This window comes from Thalia democratica, chromosome 8 (genome assembly GCF_965202585.1).
Source record: "Thalia democratica chromosome 8, ktThaDemo2.hap1.1, whole genome shotgun sequence".
Classification (NCBI taxonomy): domain Eukaryota; kingdom Metazoa; phylum Chordata; class Thaliacea; order Salpida; family Salpidae; genus Thalia; species Thalia democratica.
The window spans coordinates 15,595,832-15,617,519 of record NC_139172.1 but is presented as its reverse complement, the minus strand read 5'-3'; the positions used below and the strand labels follow the sequence as shown (position 1 = coordinate 15,617,519).

The 21,688-nt window shown below is 26.5% G+C and overlaps 1 protein-coding gene across 3 annotated transcripts; it reads right to left on the bottom strand.

Annotated features, from left to right (window-relative positions):
* Positions 1 to 2,094: 2,094 nt before the first annotated feature.
* On the bottom strand, positions 2,095 to 21,041 carry LOC145841977 (uncharacterized). 3 transcript variants are annotated; one of them, XM_082949296.1, is made up of 29 exons: positions 20,951 to 21,041; positions 18,774 to 18,839; positions 18,149 to 18,262; positions 17,840 to 17,981; positions 17,693 to 17,756; positions 17,375 to 17,611; positions 16,368 to 16,473; positions 16,041 to 16,106; positions 15,684 to 15,869; positions 15,222 to 15,307; positions 14,880 to 15,012; positions 14,650 to 14,721; positions 14,309 to 14,452; positions 13,253 to 13,386; positions 12,332 to 12,434; positions 11,771 to 11,879; positions 11,382 to 11,577; positions 10,564 to 10,628; positions 10,212 to 10,285; positions 9,859 to 9,998; positions 9,290 to 9,390; positions 8,853 to 8,983; positions 7,276 to 7,388; positions 7,006 to 7,127; positions 6,408 to 6,556; positions 6,169 to 6,253; positions 5,085 to 5,146; positions 3,799 to 3,972; positions 2,095 to 2,478 (listed from the first exon to the last, which is right to left on the bottom strand). In XM_082949296.1, the coding sequence occupies exons 1-29, from the start codon at positions 20,999 to 21,001 to the stop codon at positions 2,395 to 2,397; spliced, it is 3,309 nt and encodes a 1,102-aa protein (XP_082805422.1). In that variant the 5' UTR covers positions 21,002 to 21,041; the 3' UTR covers positions 2,095 to 2,394. The 3 variants fall into 3 exon arrangements, with proteins under 3 accessions (XP_082805422.1, XP_082805423.1, XP_082805424.1); XM_082949297.1 differs by having other exon boundaries at positions 6,408 to 6,553; XM_082949298.1 differs by having other exon boundaries at positions 16,368 to 16,470.
* Positions 21,042 to 21,688: the final 647 nt, after the last annotated feature.

The window sequence follows — 21,688 nt, the reverse complement described above, 5'->3', positions numbered from 1 at the left end:
ATATTTAAAATATATACACGTATTTAGGTTTTATAAGACAAAAGCGATTTAGGTACAGTACACTACCGCTTAAGTACGCAAATTGAACCCGACCAAAAAGTGCGTACTTAGCACGGGTAGTGCGTACTTTTTGACGACATAGTATAATATGAAATTTAGTTGTTTGTTTTCTTTCTTACAACTAGCCACCAAATAATTAAGCCAAACAAACAAGTTATTTTAAATAACATTTAATACATAATTCTAATTTATAAAATTTTTTAATAAATTTTAAAATGATTTATTTTTTCTATTAAAAGTTTCTACATAATTAATACATACATTTAATATAGAAAGTCAATGTCAGTCAATGACTTAAAAAAATATTAAGCTACATTTTGTTTTGTTAGAGGAAAAGTACCAAACTACATTGTGTTTACCAAACATTTTCAAAACATCAATGTATGTACATTTAAATTAATATATGACTTAACTATTTTGTATTTGTAGGTTTTTTTAACTTTGTCATCTATATTTATTTATTTTATAGCATTACAGCTCAAATATCATTATTCTTTGTACTTTTCTGCAACCACTACATAAGTACTTAGTTTATTAACATTTAATAACAGGACTGTCATAATCTCAGGTTACTTTAGACTACTCAGGATTACTCACCCTAGTTTAAAAGTTGTGAAAGTCTCAGGCTAACTCAGCAGGTTGGCCATTCTACCTGGAAACATAAAATAATCTGGAAAAACTTGATGATTGAAAATTTAGGCAAAAAAACTGGAATTTCTTATAAGTTCTAGTATAACATCCTTTACTTTGTCTTTATGGATAAGTGCGTACTTAAGCGGTAGTATACTGTATTTAGTATTAAAATTTAACCCCTATACAAACTACACGTTTGGCCTGCAACTAGGAAAACATGTATTTTTTAGGAAACTTCAAAGGGCTAGTAGCTGCTTTATATACGTGCAACATTTTACTGGTACATTAAGTAAGTTTGTTTATTTTACACCCACTCTTTAAAGCCTCACTAAAACTTTTTTAAAAAAACTGCATGTACATGAAGCAGTCTAATGTCTTGCTACTATTGGTGTTACAAATTCGCCTAACTCATTCAAAGCAATTTTAAATTATTGAAATTTAGTGGTTAGAACGAGTTTCTAGAGCTTAGAGCCATTTCAAAGCACTCTGCTTACAGTTAAAGATACGGTAGTTGACGAGATTTGAATTAAGCCAAATTTTCGTTTCTTTAAGTTAAAAAAAATCACGTTTAACTAAAAACACTCTACATTTTCTTGATAAATAACATTTTTGATTATATTCTTAATCAACAAATAAAAGGCATTTTTTGGTCAACCTTTTTAGTTTACAGTATCTGAAGTCGAGGAAATGCTTTTATACAACTTTTAGATTAATAACAATGTTTTGCAAAATTCTAATTTTTTAATCTTATCTGACGTAATCATTGAAAATATCCTACAGAACTCAATTTTTTACAAAAATATTTTGTTAGAGCAGTTTCGTTTTTATTATCAACATTTATCTTAACATTTACTAGCTGAGTCTACCAAAATATATAAACTAATAAGTTTAAATTGCCTTACTTTTAGTTTTTAAAGAAAAACACTTTTATAAAATGAATTGAGCTAATACTGCAAGTCTGATAACTTTTTTTTGGGATTTTTTACACCAGTTTGTTAAACCAATTGATACAATTTTAGCTACATCAGAATTTAATTTACAATTATGATTTACAAATATGAATTTTATACATTAAAAAATATATATTTCTTGGTTTTGGCCGACTGCGACCCCGCTGAACTAAATAAGTAGATATGTATATTTGAAAGATTATCTAAAAAATACTTTAGTTTTGCTGTAAAAAGATAACATATTACGGATTTCTGAAACTTAAAAGCGTATTATTTCTAATTTATATTATACTAACTAATATATTTAACTTGTTTCTTTACTATTTAAATATTAAAACAATCTTCAACTACGTAATTTTAGTATAAATTATATTCTAAAATATATGTATTAATTCTATATGTTTAACATTTAACTTAAGGTAAACTATGTTGTAATAAAAAAAATCAACAATTTGTTGTCCAGAATCAATTTATTAAAATTTTTACTTAACACAAACGTACACTAAACTTATACATTACAAATTAACAAAATCAACCGACAATGTAACACAAAAGTTTAAAAAAAAATTGCGGCTTTTAGAAACATGTCTAACTCGATTATCGGTAAAAAGCCGCTATAATCAGACAACTAAAACAATCATTTGTAATAACGGATTTAATTCAAGTTTTGTACCTTGTACAAATTATTTTTTAAATTTATGATAACTGAAAGTATCCTGGAATGAACTACAGCAGTAGTAGTTGGGGAGTTTTATTGACTCCAGTACTGAGCATTGTTACCGAATGGAGGTTTCACATTTCCACCAGGATTCTTGCCACTCAACTGACTAGTGTTCTGTTAGAAGACAATAATGTTATTGTTTTCCATGTAAATGTCTTATATAGTATTTAGTTGAAAAAACATCAAACACATTTGAAATATAACGTAATACACTATAAGTAAATATATTTTTCTTAAAAAATGCTTTGATTTTTGCCGAAAAAAGGACAGTTTCATAAAATGCTTTTTAAAATAATAGCTAAATAATAACAATGAAAAAACTACGTTTGTACTTTAAAGTCTACATAAAAAAATAATTCAAGTCTATATAAAATTAATAATTTAATCTGATCATAGATTTTATTGTTCAAAAGTAAATCAGATACATGTTGTAGTAGTCATAGTAGTTTTGTACCAATATAAAATATATTTGTTTTGTACTAATAAATGATAAATCAATAAATTCATTTTCACCTAGTAGATACAAGCTTTTAAGTTTAACTTAAAATAGGAATACACACAGTTTTTGTTTCTTATAGTTTAAGAATGACTAGAATATTTTCACAACTAATTAACAAGGGTTGCAACTAGTTGAGTCGAAAAAAAATCTGCAGTGACAAAGAACTGTCCTGAGTCATCCTGAGTTTTTAAAATCATTAAAAAAATTTAAAGAAAATTAAATAAACTTTTCAAAATCAATAAAAGTCCAGTTCTTGAACAAAATTGGTTTAAGTATCAAAACATTTAAAATGAAATAACTAAATATTACTCAAAATTTGTCCTGATGTTTTTTAAAATCTTAAAACTATGCCTAGTCAGCCTGAGTTTATTAACATGAAACATAATATACCGACAGGGTTGCCACAATTCGAGCAGGAAGAAATTTCCTTTGTATTCTAAATCAAATTCTTAGTTAAAACATATTTAAGAAAACATAACCAAAGACTTGAAATTATGTTAAGATTTTAAATTAATATTTATATGGGTTAAAACAACTGTTTTTTTTAGAAAATATTATTTTTATATTAACAGCATGTTTATATGAAATTTCCTGACTTTTGTCAATTTTTTTTTCGTTTTTCTTAACCCTGTACCGAGTTGTCCTCAGATTTTCAAAATATTATGAGTGTGTGGCAACCCTTGTTAACAGTTATTTCGACTTTTTAAGTAACAAAACAAACAATAATGCAAACATATTACCAGGTTAAGTTAGTTAATTAGAGTTTAATTACTAATTTCATTTTAAAAGAAAACAATCAGAGAAACTGCATTTTAAATACTATCTTAATTTGTTCACAAAATAATCTACAGTAATTTAAAGCATACTAACATTTATAGTTTTTATCTTCAAATTCTTGATAGTGAAACAATTAAAAAAATAGCTAGGGATCTAACCTGCTGAGTTCTTTGAGATCCAACAGCTTGATTGTTGACATCATGCTGCATGAGTTGCACATTGGGGGCGAACCCGAGTTGGTGAGGGAAGTAAGACTGATGCATCGGCTGTACAGTCTGCTGCTGACTTCCACCGCCACTAGCTGCCGTGCTACTACCACCTCCAGCGCTGATCTGTCATTCATACAACTAGTTGATAAAATTCATAAATTGTATTACTGCGCGTTAGTGCGAAGAAAAAACACAAATGCAACTTACGTAATAGAAGACATTTTAAAAAGAACTCAAAGTTGTAAAATTTAATAAGCATAAAATAGGACTTCCTAAGCTAAATTACATGTATATTTGAAAATTTTTAAGCGTACTTATATATATAATTGTTGAAATTTAAATTATTAGCAAACTTAATGTGAAATAATACTTGGAGAAAATACACTTGCTCAAAATTCAAGTGGCTCAATTTCAAAATATTTATCTCTGGATATACGTTGCTTTTATCATATTCTGTAACTTAAATCTTCTAAAATATTTTATTATTTTCACACTGTTTCCATGTTTAATAACAGTTATACAAAACAATACAGATTATTTCTTATTCTTAAGTTAAATTTTCAGAAGGTTACTGTTAAAAGCAAAATTTATACAAAACCTTAAAAACAGGTAAATGTTTGCATGAATCTAAACTAGGGGTGGGCAACGTACGGCACTCGGATCGAAAATGGCCGGCCCCCTGACGTTGTTTTAAAATTTAATACTATTAATGTAATACTCTAGCCCAGGGTTGCCAAAAATAGATGATTCCAAACACTTATAAAAAATGTGCTTTAGTATAAAATGTTACGCACGAGTAATTTTTAGTAAACAAATTATTGCATTTATTAAATTAGTAACAATTCAGCCCAGGGTTATAATAGGTATAAAATTCTGAATACTACCAGGCTGGATCCAAGTCTTTTTTTAATTAGGACCCAGCCAGATCCGGGTCTAAAAAGCATTATCTGATCGGACTCGGATACTGGATCCGGTAAGTAACTGGCCCGCCAAGGACTAGTTTTTTCCGGATCCCGCCCGCCGATTAAAAACGTTGGCCGCCCTTAGTCTAAACAAAAAACCAAACTAATAAAAACTTTATTCTTCTATACAATTTTTGCACCTGGAAAACTATATTACAGTCGTTTAGAAATCAAAGAAAATTTATTGAAGTGGAGTTGTTGAGAACTATTGATAGTTTAAAATAAAATTAATTTTAGTCTTACGTTCGATATGAAACAATGATAATAACATACCATATGATTGGCTGGAAATCCAGCTGGCTTGTTCTGAATGTCATTTGTTGTTGTGTTTGTTGCTGAAAAATAAATAACTTTGAAATAAAATGTTTTTCAGTATACACAGTACAATTGTAATTTAAAAATTTTTCACTTTTGTATTAATAAATAAAAATTAATGAAACTTAATTTAATTATAAATTATTAATTATCAGAGTGTTCTGTTCAAATAACTAATTTAAATATTTCTTATTTTTTAGTCTATAAGTAAAAAAAGAGCTTCAGCTAGTTACAAAGAGGTAAAAATTATATATGGGAAGAGTATAAAAAAGTATTTAAAAATAGAGCTGTATAAAATAGTCTATGGTCTTTTATTTTTATACAATGGTCCATTTCCCGAACAAATATGAATTTCATTTGCTTATAAGCTTGGTTTTTATTTAACTAGAAAACGTTTAATTACAAACTTATCACAAAGAAAAAGTTATATTTTGAGTTTAATAATAAAAACCTTCTGAACAATTTTTAAAACATAAATAACAGTATTTAGAAGTAACTAAATTAAGTAAGATTTTTTCATAATATTTAAGCTTATTTATACAACTTAAGTTATTAATTAGATTACTACTTCTTTGTTTAGTTTAAATTAAAAACAAAAATTATAAATTATTTTAAGCCCAAAATAGTACTATGATAAAAAATAAGGGAATAATAAATTTTTTATCTAAAAAGAATATACAGTTGATGCCCCAAAAAAATACTAGATACTGATAAACAATATTATAAACATTCCATATTTTACAAGCTTAAATTATAACCTTTCCCCTTCTTACGTAGATAATAAATGTTTTAGAGCAATAATAACTAAATAAACAAATAATAAAATGTCTTTTTGATACAATTTTTGGAAAATTGTGTATAATAAAGACTTAAACAGATGATAATATTTTAACTTTTTTTCATCAGTCATGTTTTTAAGTTTAACAGGCGATAGAAAACCACATGTTTAAATCAGTATTTTTAACATTATGCCTACTTAAATTAACTTTTCTGTAATATAAAAATATTAGCTTTATTCTAATAACATCACAATTTTTTTTACCTTGCTGCTGAGCAGAGTAGCTGTTGTATTGCTGCGGTACCTGTTGCGAGTGTTTTGCACCCTGCGCATGAGTGTGTGATACTTGCTGTTAAATATGTTACTTATAAACAAACGATATCCAAATAACACAATAAACTTTATCATAAAATAGACGCTTATCATTTACGGCATTTAACACAAAAAAAAAACTAACGGCAGTTAAATATACTCTCAATCGTACAAGTTACGAAACTACTTACTTGCGGGAAGAAAGGACCATAGTTGTGATAGTAGAGCTGATGGGTGTTGTACGGGTTGAAGGGCATGGGCTGGTGTACGAAGTGCTGGTGGTGACCTGCTGGTGTCAGCCCGGCTGGTTGACCTCCCGTTGGTTGCTGCTGCGTCACTGCTGAACAATTACCATGTTGATTGAAAAAAAAATCTGCCTTACTATAGAACTATGGTAGAACTAAGCATAAAACAGATATATCCTTTAAGTAGTATACAATAGGATAAATACTCACTAAAAAATAATATTAACCTAGTCAGTGTCAAAGATGAATAAACGATAAAAAACTGTACTCATACAATATTATCGTTATACACTTTTAAACATTAAGATTTACAGCTTTATTTTCTAATGACATTGCAATTGTTGCATGTTCTACGAAACTTATTTTAAACATCATTTACTTTTCAAGACTAGAAAAATCTTTAAACTTACATAGAAAACAAAAAATTAAGATTCAAAAGACTTAACATCTTTCGTAAAAAATTTCAACTTAAAAAAATTGACACCATAGAATCGAAAATTCCGATAATAATTATATCTCCAACATTTATAGCTACGTAACATACCCTTAGGAGCCTGATTGTGATTAGACTGTCCGGCCTGTTGTTGCTGGTTGCTTGAACTTGCTCCGATCAAAGTGTTCATGATATTGTGCACGGGGCTTGCTGGTTCACCACGGTTGAACTTACTGTATATTGCAAATGATAAGTTAAAAGTTCCGCAGAAGCTTTTGTAAATTATGACATGTGTTTAACTTAAAGTTATTTTTTCTATTTAAAACAGTGGCGCGATAAATTTAAGCTTCAAACAAAAAGTTCAAACATAAAACAACTGACGCATGGTTTGGAGCTTGCTGTTGCTGAGACGAATTTTGCTGCTGCTGGGTCTGAATGTCGCTTCTCTGCTGGCTACCAAGTTGGTTGTTGTACAGTGGATCGTAATAACCAGGCTGTTAATTAAGTTGTATGAAATACTTACTACTCTAAAATTGTCATTAAATTCAAGTCTTTAAAAATTTAGTAGGTACCTTTTCGTTATAGTTGTACTAATTAACAAACAAAACCTTTTATTACTATATACTAATTTTTTACTGTTACTACAGCCCAAAAGTTCAAATTAAAAAAATTCAGGTCTTAAATACATTAAACTGCAATGTGTTTTGTTTCATATTGCGCGCCAGTTTGATTAGTACTAAATTTAATTCTATAATTTTCAAGCTTGTTTAAGTTTATTTAACTTCTTTCATGCTTTTTATTCTTAACACACTGCATTAAAAAATGAAAATATTATACAGTATAAAAAAAAGAACATCTTATTGTTAGATACTATAATATCTCTACTCAACTACGGGCTGTTTTACAATTTTGAGTTATATTTTGTGTTTAAAATTTTTTAACCGATACTTTTTTATTTACGTTTATATTCTTTAAATATGACTTAAACTAATTTAATTATTGCTGTTTTTTATAAATTACTTTCAGGTTAAAGTTTTTTTTATTTCAAAATTCAAATAAGAAATTGCATTTTCAAGATTTTTTTCTAAAAACTGCAAACTTAATTGGAAGATTTTAGTTTATGCAATTTTATTTGTTTTAATTTTAATCAGATATACAAGTATATACTTCCGATTTATATTATTTATCTTACATACTAACAGTATGCTTAGCAATGAGATAAAACAATAAGAGAAAAAAGATTTTTTTTTGCCACTGACTGGCAGTGCAGAGTTAAAATTTACCTAGAAAAGTATTATTTAAAAGTTCGTTAAAATCTTATGTCAATTTAATGTGATTAATTCCGTCACTTTTTCAAAAAAATACAATATTTCCTACCAAACAATAATGAAAACATAAACATAATGATAAAAACATTTTATCTTATAAAATTAAACTATATTTGTAAAACTCAATACTAGAATTAATTATGAAAAAAAAAGTTTTACTACTAATTTACTTAAGTAATTGAAAGCATATAAACTAAAACAATCTTTAATTATTTTTTTTTTCAATATTAAACGTAATCAATTCTTTTGACACTTTGCTTTTATAAAAATAAAGTTAAAACTGGTTTAGTTCAAATAATACAAAACAGTAGAACATCCTTTTAAAAAGCTAAAGTCAAAGAAAAATTGTTATTTTTTTAGTAATATATGTAAAGCTCTAACATTTTACTTTTCAAAATAAGTCTACAGTCATATTTTGACTCACTATAGCACGTCATATATAAGTAGACATTCATATACTTGTTAAATTATCAATCAATTATAGATAATAATGTTAATTTTAGGTTTAAAAAATACTTTGATAGAACAATACTTCACTCGAAAGTATTATAGTGATTTATTACAAAACCACACAGTTTAAAGAAATAACTTGAAATGATAGCTTTTAAAACATAAACATTAAAGACTAACATAATGTTGACTGGGAATAAGCGGCGTTGCAGCAAACTGGTTAACCATATTGAAGTTGTTATGAAGTACTTGATTGGTTGCTTTGTTGTTTGCTAACATTTGATTGGTTGGTATCGACGATTTAATCAAATCTACAAATGATTATAATATTATTTTTTATAAATAACAACTCAAAACGCTGATAAAATCAAATCAAGTTGTAGTAAAGCAAAAAACTTGTAACTATAAACTAATATACAATGTGAAGTAGTGTTTACTATTGTTGTATTAAAAGAACCTGATCAATTGAAAACTAAAAAGCTAATTTTATTAATTTAAAGAAAATCAGAATATATTTCAAGGCTGATTGTTTTACCACTACTTACAACACTTCAAAGTTTTATTTTGACTAGTCAACAGATAAATTGACTCTTTTAACTATGTTACAGCAAACAAACTAGTATGTTGAGGGGCGGTGGAAATAACTGGCATCATGTTGGCAGTAGTAGCTGGCTGCTGGTACATGTTAGTAGGTGCTTTCTGCTGCATTTGTTGCTGGCTGAAATACAATACAATTTGTTGAGCATCATGTTTTTTAATTATAATAAAGATAAACCGAAAGTGTTTAATAATTTACTTGGATTTTTGAAAACAACTAACATTAACTTAATTTTATAATAATGATTTACAAAAATACTCTTGTTTTATTTTGAATAACTAATTCCTATTTAAAGTTTATTTTAACAAAACTATTGGGGTCTCCGAAGGACTTATTCAATGGTATATATTCAATAATACATTACACGGGTACTTAAAAAATGCATGAAATATTTATTCTATATACTTTAAGAATTTACTCAAATAGAAAAAAAATTATACGTACTACTAGAACTAGAGTTTATTTATATTAGCAAAAATAGACATAACGGAGTAAAATACTGTGAGGCATGGTTTAAAGATTCAATCCAAATAATGCGTATTCGAGCCTTTTTTTCTACACAAATCAAATATACTATTTAAAGTAAACCTGTTATACATGTGATGTTGTTGATATCCACCAGACAAAGGAATTTGCGGCTGACTTATGTATGAGTGCTGCTGTGATAAATGTGACGTCATATTGCTGTTAATCAAACCTCCTAATCCTTGTGTTTGCTGATTCGGTTGCTGCGGAAATTAAACAAGTTGTTGAGCATATCAAAGAGCATAGCTTTAATATAACTCCAATTAAAACGACGTTTAAAATCAATTATGCAAAATTAAAGTGAAACTTAAATCCCCCTAAAAAAAACAGTAATTAAAAACAACTTCGCATAAATCTTTGATTATTAATAAACGTATTCTCAAAAATTTTTACAGTATAACATTTTTCAACTAAACCTGTATAAGTTCGTTTATGTTCTTGTTCTGCTGTTTCACAGTTCCAGCCGCTGGTGACCTTATACTGTTAGCTGCTGTAATTTAGTGCTTTGTCAAAAATATCAAAACATATGCCTGATTTTTATGTACATTATATTTGCTAATATAAAAAATCTTATCAATGCAATCAACTCATGTTGTGAAATATTAAAAACTATTTAATTTTATGTTACTACTGATTATCAATTTATGACTCAGCACACTAGTATACTAAATCATAACTTTAAAGATATTTCAAAATAAAAACTTAATTTAAAAAAAAATTAGATAAAAACCTACATATATAAACATAAAAAGTATACAATCAACTAACCTGCGCTTGGGCTATCAACTTGACTTGTCAGCTGATCGTTACTCGGGTAATATGAACCATTTGTGCTGTGTTTATAAAATAATTAATTATCATCATAATTTTACTGATAAATCTCTCACAACTTACAAATCAAAAAATAAAAGTTAAATTTTTGTAATACTTAAGTATTTAAAAAACAGCTTAAAAAACTTAAAACACGATTATTTGATTTAAAATTTATTCTATCTTAAATCATGTTATGATACTTAACCAGACAATATCATAAAAATTCAAGTTTAAGTCTAAGTTTACCTTAATTAATTTGGTGAATTTCCAAAAAAAAAAAGAAGAAATTCTCTTTACTTTTAATCATACTCAAAGAAATTTTCATAAATAGACTTCAAGTATAAAAGTTTTGAATTAAAAAACCTTTAAATTTAAAAAACTATTTTTCTGTATAGTTTATAGTCATTTAAACTGTTTTTAAATCATAAGTAATAGACAAAAGTTTATCAAAATTCAGTTAAGTTATCTAAACTTATACTAGATATATTGACAGGAAAACTATAAACTGTTTCTTGAATACAATATCCTTGAAAATAACTTATATAATAATTCTTTAAAATACAAAGATGAAATTTAGAAATTAAATCTTTTTTTTTGTTTTCCCAACTTTTATTTGTTAGTGAATGTTTACGTAAATCTTTACACAAAAATACAATAAAGTTAATTTAATTATACTTCTTTTTAAATTTGAAACTTTAAAACAACTTGTATTTTTAATCTGTCCTTATAAAATCTTTAATTATGATCAAAGAAGAAAGTAAAAAGAAACTTACACGCTGTTGTTAGCCTGTTGGTTGGTATTTTCGTTGCTATGAACGATGTTACCCATGGAGCCCTGTGGTGGAAAGTTTGCAAACTGCTGTGGTTTAGACAGCGTGGGTTGCGATTGAGATGGTAGGCCTTGCTGCGCCAACCCTGGTGGCACTCTCAAGCTTGTATCAGCAGCTGACATATTTTGTTGTTCTGGTACTAAGAAAAAAAGTTAAAAGTATTACTAACTTCATATGGTATAAACATTTTACTAGAAAGATTCTAAAACAAATTATTAAAATTAAAGATCTCAATTTATGGAACGTGCTTAGGTAAGACATTCAACAACAAAAAATTTGAAGCAACATCAGCATGTTGTTCTACAGTTTCTTCAAATAATAAAAATTATCACCTTCATTATAACGGGCAGGAGTCGATTGTTGTGAAGGAACTTGCTCAAACTTGATTGGAGTTGAAACATTTTTGATGTTTGAAACTCCAGCTGATGGTGAAGCAACAGCCTGCAGTTTATAAGTTAAATATTAACAAGTTTTAAAATTGATGTAGTCAATCAAAAGAGTATTAGTATGTTAATACTGGCCTATAAAATAGAAACTTTATGTATTTATACTAGTATTAAATGGTTAAAGACAATTTTTAAAATAAAAATTGATATAAATGTTGAATTATTAGACAGTATAAGATATATTATTCGACACTGTTTATATACAGCTAAAGCAGTTTCAATTTTAAACTAAAAAGCAAACTTACTAATCCTTATATACAATACAAAAGATAACTTTTTTTAGTATGGTGCAAATTAAGCAACAAGAAACTTTATACTTACAAAGGATCATTTCTTTAGTATTCATAAAAACTAAATGTATTTACTTAAACTAAAATCAAATAAAAATAAAAAACAAAACAATTATCATAATTGTTTGCCCTCACAAAATTATTTACAAAAGCAAACCGGGTGTGTGTCCACACTGCTGAAAATTGTATTCAAATCAACTGCAACTGGAGATTTATGTTTGAGTGCCATATCTTGCAAACTATCTTCTTTGCCCGGTGACCTGTTTTAAATTTAAAGGAAAATTTAAAATATTTGAAAATCAACGATACAGTAGGGAAATTATTTATTTTTTTTATTAGTGATAATCAAAATAGCTTTAAAAAAAATAGCAAAATCGAAAAGCTAGTATTTCATTCATTTTATGTCAAGCGTTTGAATGTCCTTTTTTAATGTAACTAAGCTATACAAACTATTTATCTTGATGAGTATTTAGAATTAACTAATTTTGCATATAAACAAATGATAGTATTATATTTAGAGCACTAATTTCTTGAAACTACTCTTAACTTGATTTCCACTTTGTCTAGATATCATACACTGTAATTGTATGATATGGATTTCATTAATTTTAACACCTTAAAAAGTTGAAGTGAATAACGCATATGAATAAAAAAGTATTATTTTAGAAATAATCTACTAATATAAAAATACTTAAATTTAGGATAATTACCAAATTGAAATATTATTTTAAGTTTAAAAGTAAGTTACATGCGGTATTCTTAAGTTAATAATAGAAAAGGATAAGCGGAACTATTTACTATTTTCAATAAATCTTTTAAACTAGAAATTTAAGCAACCAAATCAAAATGTTGAACTCATGAAATAATTTTAATGGAAAATTAGTTAGACTAGTTAACACTTATAAATTGATAGTAAAATATTTTTTTAATACTTTAAAAAAATGATATAATTTTCTGCTAGCAGATCAAACAAAACTATTGATAGCGTTATCATAAAAAATCAAAATCTTCTTATATTTTAATTATTAAGTACTTTTATTCTTTTAAAGTTAAATAACAGAATTTTAAAAAAACTAACAACATAAACTGTTCGGCGCCAGATATATCCGGTTCATCAGCTTTAGGAGAGGCAGTGAAGTCCCCAAATGAAAAAACTTTCGTGTTTTCTGTAGGTTGCGCACCCTTAGGCATAGAAACCCCATCAGATGAAGACTGTTTAGATGCAAACTTTTACATAGATTATAAGATAATTAGAACATTTTCATTATACTAAGACTTAATTACATTCTTTGGTACAGACTTTTTTTATAAAAGCTTCTATAAACAATAAAAAAATAGTGAAATGTACTTCATAATAAAATAAGTAGTTTTCAGACAAATAAGTAATATAGACATAACACTAATAAAATTTAAATTTTACTTATTTTAACAGCTAATTTTCTTTCGCGCATACGGTTACTTAACTTTTTTTATACGGCATTATAAAGCTCAGGCTTTGGCTCTTAATATTTTTGCAAACCTTTTTTAAAATTTAACCAAACTAAGAGAAAAAAAAAATTAACAACAGTCAGTGACAAGGTTCATTTTTTCAAAGAGCAAAGATTATGTGGAAAAATTACCACAGAATGTAATATCGTTTGAGAGGGTGAAACATTTTCATTTAAAACTAAAAAGATTTAATTTAAAAGTATAAATACAAGTAAAATTCAGTAACTTATCACAAAAACAATAAGGAAAAATAAATAAAGATTTGTATAACATTTATTTCATCTAATTTAGCTTTCGATTTCTTCATTTTTCTATTTGAAATATTAATTAGTCTTATTTATCACGTCTCCCCCTGACAGAATAACAATTTTGTACAAATAATTTTGTAAGTCTTTAGTCATGGCCTTTTATATCAATCAAATAAGTTATTAAATAATCACATAACTTATTAATGAGTTTTTTATAATTTCAACTAAGTTTGATGTTTTGTTTATGTTTACTTTTTGTTGAATAAAAATGTTCTTATTTTCATTTTTCTCATTGTGTGTCCTGTTTAAGTGGCTCAGGTTTTCATGTCTGAGTCCAACATTGCATAATAAACAATAATAATCAATTTTGTTATAAAATATAAAAAGTAATACTTTACCTGCATCAACTCATTGCTGTTAGATGGAACAACATGGTTTGTAGTTTTGCATGGACCCTTCCTTATTTCTTGTTTAATTTCAGGTAAATTTTGATCATTGAAACCAAACTTCATTACATTTGAAGACTTTGTTGGAATTCCAAGCTGGTAATATATTATGATTATTGTGCTAGTACATAACTACTTCAAACGTTTTTAATTAAACGCAAGTATAAAATTTTTAAATTTTAAAGATAAATTTGATACAATTTGATTTTAAATTCTGTATAAAGTGTATTTGACCTAATAAGACCAAGTAATATTTTAAATTGTACTACCAACTATATTTTAACCAGACATACTTGAGCCTTAATACGTTTAGTGGCATCACTTTCTTCAGATCTTGCAAAAGTAACAGGGCTGTTTGACTTAACCTTGAAATTTATTTAATTTAGTTTTTAATTGTAATATTTTAAAATGGTGTACCTACAATACTTTTGATTTTATTAACTGTGTACATCTAATAAGCATATTATTTTTCAAAGATAACATCTTATCAAAATAAGTTATAAGTAAATTTAAAGCAGCTCACAGATGGTACAGGGACAGTGTTGCTTTTTGTTTCAACATCGTTCTCAGGACACTCACTGACAACAAACTCCTGTACTGCACTATTGTCACAAGGTTCAACAGCTTCTACTACAGGCGTAGGTTCATCGTTATTGCTGTGATAAAATTTAATTGATTAAAATGCATGGAATGAATGTAATATACATGATGATTTGGGCTTCTTGTCAAAACAACACGTATGTATAAGTTGAACATCTTACTGTATTAAGTATTTCAAATAATATAGGTACAACTGATTGAAATAGAGTATTGAAAAAAAAAATATTTAGATATTAAATTAAAAATCAATAAACTATCCACAAACTTCTCAACTGAAGAAGGTTTGTCAGCAATTTCAATTTGAGACAATCTAGTGGTAGTATCGACAATTTCATCATTTTCCGCTTCAGTCTAAATACAAATTGGATCTAACTAGTTATCATGCAAAAAAAAATATATAAGTAGATTATCTTAGTTAAGTTTTTTACAGCAAAACAGACTTATTTCATAAGCATTTAATCATAAACAAGTTCTGTTTTAAAGTTTTTTATTTAAACAAAGAATGATTAATTATAAAAAATAGTTCTGCTTTGTCAATAATGCTACAGAAACACTATATGATATTTAATTGAAATTTCAATAAAACTATGCAATGCATATATTTTATTAAAATATTAACATAACTATGTTTAAAAATTAATTATTAAGTAAATAAAAATTAATATATATTATTTGTTTTATTAGAACTGATAAGGTAAAACAAAAAATCGCAATAAAATTAACTAACAATAGTGGCAGTAACATTTTTTGAAGCTTCACTGGCATTGACAGTACCAAACAGAGTGTTTATATCAATTTTAGTTCCTTGCTGAACTTTCTTCTCAGCCTGAGGAGAATTCACAACGTCTTCGCTAACTTCAGCTGGAAGAACTTGATCATTGTTCGCAGACTTGAATTCTCTAGTCTCTTTCAACTGTGTTTAAGTAGTAGTTTTTCTAGCTTAGAATCAACAACTGAAATTAAAACAAATTCTAATAGTTTGTTATTTTTATAAGCTACATTGACTTCTGTTCAAGCTTAGAAACTTTAGGGTTAAGTTTATAATGCAAATTAAACTTTTTTCTTAAAAGAACATTTTACTAACACTTTCCTGATAAGCTTCCATACCCCAGTCCTCATCAACTGAATCATCACGACCATTTACTTGAACCTTTTTTAAATGTTATTTAAAGAAGAAAGACAATCAAAAGTGTTTTGTTTAATTTCTTATAGTAGTCTTTTTTGATTTTTATGTTTAAACAAAAAAGTTAAGTCTTAAATGTGAAAAATTCAAGTTCATTAAATGACATATCATTTATAACATTTAAAACTTAAAAATTTAAGTTATATTTATCAAATATATTTATTGGAAAAAGCTTGCAAAAATTGAAATCAGGTTTTTCAATTTATTAAAATATATTTTTTGACTTACAGGTTTAATCTCATCCTCATTTCTGAAGTTATCCCAGTCAGGATTTTGCATCATTTCTGACCACGAGTTACCACTTTCCTGTTTAGGCTCTTCATTTCTACTTCTGCTGTAATAAAAATGTTGTTTAGTTTTCAAGTATATATTTAAAAAAGTTAAGATTGGTCAATACATAAATACACGGTTATCAAATATTATTGAGAATTTTTTTCCAAATTTTCTGAATTTCTTCTAGGTTTTTAAAAATACTCGTTTTTGGATGTATTTTTTAGTTTAAAGTTAAAAACTGTGTTAAATAGCATAATAACATTCAAAAAAATACTGTAAAGCAACTTTATATGTGTTATTTAATGAAAACATATTTTGATGACAATTTTTTTTTGTTTATACGGTGGATTTTTCGTGTCATAACAAAATTTAACTACTTGAGATGAAAAATTATTTAAAACTCCAGGGTTTTTAGTAACTTTTGTTCAAAATTTCAAGTTTTTTAGTGATTTTTGCTCAAAACTCCAGGTTTTTTCAAAATTTCTCAAATTCCAGGTTTTTCCAGGATTACAGGTTTTTTGGCAACCCTGTAAAACAAAGTTTAAAAGTATGTTCTTTGTGAAAACTACATATCCATTGTAATCAAAATACTAAAAAATATATAAAATGTTTTTTATAAATAAACATTAAGACTGAATCATGTTATGCTTTATAATCACAATATTAATTTGATATTTTACCAATTTTGTTAAGGTTTTAAAAGGTATTTTTAAGAATTTTTTTATGGCAGAAGTGAAATAATTCTTAAGTATATTACTATTTAAAAAAGCACACAAAATTTAAACTTATAACATTTATGTATTTTTTTGTTTTAACGAACTTGGCTAGTCCTTGAGTTTATTTTGTTTAGTGCAACATTAAACGTAGTTAGTTCACAATTATATAAAACACTTAATAATACAATGACCTCTCATATTCTTTAACAAGACTTTTAACATTTCACAACTGTTATTTCAACTGACTTGTTGTAAGATCTGTTGTTGACGTTCCTGTAACCGGCCCTTCCGCCGCCTCTTCCAGATCCACCTCTTCTTCCGCCCCTTCTACCGTACCTGTCTGATCGGTCCACGGGTCGGTCATACCCTCTGTCTGATCGGTCCATGGGTCGGTCGTACCCTCTGTCTGATCGGTCCGCGGGCCGGTCGTACCCTCTGTCTGATCTATTGTCCTGCCTGTAATACCTCTGCTCATTCTTCTGCCTATATATTAAAAGAGTTTGCTTAGTATTTTAAATACATTTATTAATTTGTTTAAATATTTTAAAAGTAAAAAGTACAAACCTGTAGTTGTTATCCTTGCTGTAGTTGTTGTACCTTTGTTCCGAGAATTCTTGATCCTCTTTGCCTGTGTAGGTGAAATTTAATTGATGCTTCACAATTGTGTTCTCATTGTGAGCAGAAATTGTAATTATCTAAAAAACTAATTACCTTTAGGCCTTCTGTCACCCCGTCCCCTTTTGTCATTTTTCCTCCCATTACCTCTTTTGTTGTTATATTCTTCCTTGTGAACTTTCACCTCATTTTTCGGAGCTTTGTTCCTCTTTGGTCCAGCAGTTTTCCATTCTTCTGACTAATTATTTTTTTGTTGTATATTAATTTCATATAACATAACTTAAAAATTGCAGTAAAAATATAAATGCACTAGTTTATGAATTAAAATATTAACTGAAATAGATTTTTCTATTTTGTGTCATCAAAAAAACTAATAACTACAATTTGGATAAGTTATGTGTTTACCAGCTTTCCCTTGTTATCAAGAATGTAGTTGATAATTTCTTCACTCTTATTATTACCAACATCAAGAAAAGCTCCCCTGACAACCTCCTCTGATTGACCCGTGATTTCCATAATCTTGATCGTTAAAAATTCAATGTTAATACTAAATTAAAACTTTATGTAAGTCTTTTTAGATCATGTAATAAAAAACTTTAATCGAATTTAAAAACACTACAAGTAATGTTAAAAATTAAAGGTAAGCAACTCATTGAAAAAACTTAAGTTTTGTACAATAAACTAACTTTAGTTTACTCAATAAATTCACTAACAATAAGTGAAAAGATGATAAAAGTAAATTTATAGATATGTATTACATAACTATATGAACATTTATATCAATTTACCTATATCAACTTATAGCTTAACATAATTAAAAAAACTTATTCTAAGTATTTAAAAGCTGATCTTGAATCTACATATATAAACATTCATAATTATTAAATATATCATGTTACCTTTTAAACATAATTAAGGTACAAACTATAACCAAACTACTGTTTTAATATAAATAAATGACATTGGCAAGTGATTAATGTTCAAATTTAATATAACTAAACTAAAAAAAAGGTTAACAAATCTTACACACCGCTTGCACAGAATCACTTAATCCATCTTTTTCATCTGTGACTATCCGCCGTACATGGGTTGACCCCTGAAAAATTAATAATTTATGTACATACTTGTGAAATATATTTGTTAGTTAACTTTATGGAGATTTAAATAAGATTAGTTTAAAACAACAAAACTTTTTTTTGCTAGTAGAAACAATGTGCAAGGTTCATTGTTTTAAGCCAAATAGTTTTAGCAAAGTGAATTAGCCTTTTGAAATTATATAAACAATAACATTACTGAATCCTAAACAATGGATTTTTAGATATTATAAAACCACTGAAGCATTAAGTTTTAATTTAAAACTAGTTTAATGCTCAAATAATAGTTTTATTTGTCATATGTTTATTAATAAAAATGCTTTCTATTTAGCTAAATAACATGTAGACAGAATTCTGATGATTTTAAGCTTCAAAGTTAACTGACTACGTTATTTTTTTTTGCCATATGTTCATAAAACAAAGTTTTTTACTTCCTAAGTAACAAATGTAATTTGGTAATAATTTTATATTTTGAATAATTTTCATGAAACCTAGAAAAATTAATTATAAAAACTAATTAAAACTTGGTCAAAAACGTTTAGACTCCTACACTCTTTTTTTTAACTACATACTAATTGTTTTAAGAATAAAATATATTTGAAAATCTGTTTCCTTTTTGGTTAAAAAGAATTGTTAAAGTTGTAACAGAGATAATATGGACCCCTAACAAAAATCATTAATTCAAGTAAACAGATTTATTAAAATTTGTTGAGTAGTCTAACTAATGTATACATTTTTAAACTTGTAAACAATAACTGATAACTTATTGAATTGTACATTATTAATATAACCATTTTATTATTATTGAAAATGGATTTAGTGGGCTAGAAATTTAATCTAAGTAACTTAATATACAGGGGTAAAACATTTTTCAAGTTGATGTCATTTTAAAGATCTTAAACTAGGCTATCAGTTGCTCTATACAGTAACCTACCACCTAAGTACGAACTACCAGCATGGTACACATTTTTCACTACAAAACGCTGTTCGACAAGAACTTTTTATTTTACTTTAATATTAAAAAAACAAACCCAAAAGTAGTAATACAAAACTATTATATTTAAAAATAAACTATACTGTACTAAATTTAATTAAATTAAAACTTAAGGAAGCAGAAATAAGTTATGAACTCACAAATATTATTTATCAATATTACAAAATATTCAAATAATGAGAACTTGTAGAATATCTTATTCTTTCTAAAAAAAGCTATAATAAAGTTAGTTTTTATTTAAGTACCTTTAAATCTTATTATCTGTTAGGGGGACACAATCAAAATCGACCCAGTCAAATTTAAGAACTGCTTACCAATTGAGGGTAAGGATTAGGGGTAACAGTGATAGTGAAAATAAATAGAAAAAAATATAAAAAATATATAAAATAAACTATTAAAAAAAGGTGGATTTTGATAGTATACCCTGTAAGGAGTTTACAATAATATTTTTCTTAAATGATTTTTTTACAAAAGCTAACATTGGCTATTATTTGAATACTTTTTCACTTTAATTTTATAATAGTTCACAACAGTTTTAATAAATTTTCAAGACAAAGTAAGTTACGTAAACAGTTTACAATACAAACATAAAAAAAGAAAAATATGACCTGACAAACTTTCTTAAGAATTTATTTTCTATGTTTTTAAAGCATTCTACCTCAATATTCAAGAATTTTTTTTTGCAATACTAATAACAAGTTTTTGAAGTATTTAATTGTTAAAACCATTAAAATTTTCGTCTTTGATTGTTTATAAAAAAAAATATTTTGAGTTACAGTGCATTAATGAAATACTGGTTAGTACAGTACTTTCTTTATTAAACTAACACATGTTTTTGTCTGTTAGTTTAATAAAGAAAAAGTATTGTTTTAATTTGTTCTTAATAATATTCCAGTGGACTTATCTCGTTAGGATCTTTACTTGCAAAAAATTAATTTTAAATTTTGAATAGTTAAAATACTAGTATTAATGTAAAAATATATAATATTTAATACAAAAAAGGAATTAAGTACCCCCATGGTCTTAAGCTATCTTTTTTTTTATGAATTAAGTTTAATTAAAATACTAACATTTTTGTCTAAAAAAGCTACACTAATGTTGATAAAAAGAACAGCTAACCTGGCGAGTAGACTTTTGTGTGTTTGGATTTTTCATTAAATGAGATGACATTTAAAGAATAAAATAATACTGCGCATAAATTAAAATCACTGTAGAATTTTTTTGTTACAATTAAGTAAAACTAAAAAATATATACTGTAACATTAATAAAAATCCCTTTTTATATTTTAAATTATTACCTAATCCTGAAAAGCTTTATCTAAATTTATTGCTAAGTTTTCACTCAAATGTTATTCAAGTCTTTAAGAATTTTTGTTCAAAATTTCAACTTTATAAACTAAAACAAAGCAAAAATAAACATGCTTTCAGTTATTAACCTGATACAGTAAGTACACATTTTAAAAGTTACTATACTTCAGCAATATTTAAGGGCATGGGGGAGTAGGCAAATCTCTTTTTTTTACAATTTAGTCTTGTTTTATTGAGTTATAACTAAGCTAGAAGTTAATTATTACAGTTTTTTAAACTCCAAACAAATGTCGAGATATTGTTGATTGAGTCGGAGAAAACAGTAGGTTCCTTATGGGAGGCCTAAACTAAAGCTGCAAATAACTAGAAATCACTATAATTTATCTCCTCCTATGTTTTTTGATATAACTACCTCAACCTTACAGGAGATATTTATTGCAATATTTAGAAAATTGTGTTAGAATTAAATTAAAAAAAAAAATTAGGATAAAAAAAAAGTTTTTTTATTTTTTATAATTTTAATAACATTTTAATTTTTATAAAATTCTT

Bases quoted from the DNA above. Each gene is read 5' to 3' on its own strand.
- LOC145841977 (XM_082949296.1), bottom strand. From the start codon at position 21,001: ATGTCATCTCATTTAATGAAAAATCCAAACACACAAAAGTCTACTCGC. The intron at 17,982-18,148 runs GTAAACACATAA...AAAAATAATTAG, and splicing joins TTGATAACAAGGGAAAGCTG to TCAGAAGAATGGAAAACTGC. The intron at 8,984-9,289 runs GTTTGTTTGCTG...AATCATTTGTAG, and splicing joins CACCGCCCCTCAACATACTA to ATTTGATTAAATCGTCGATA.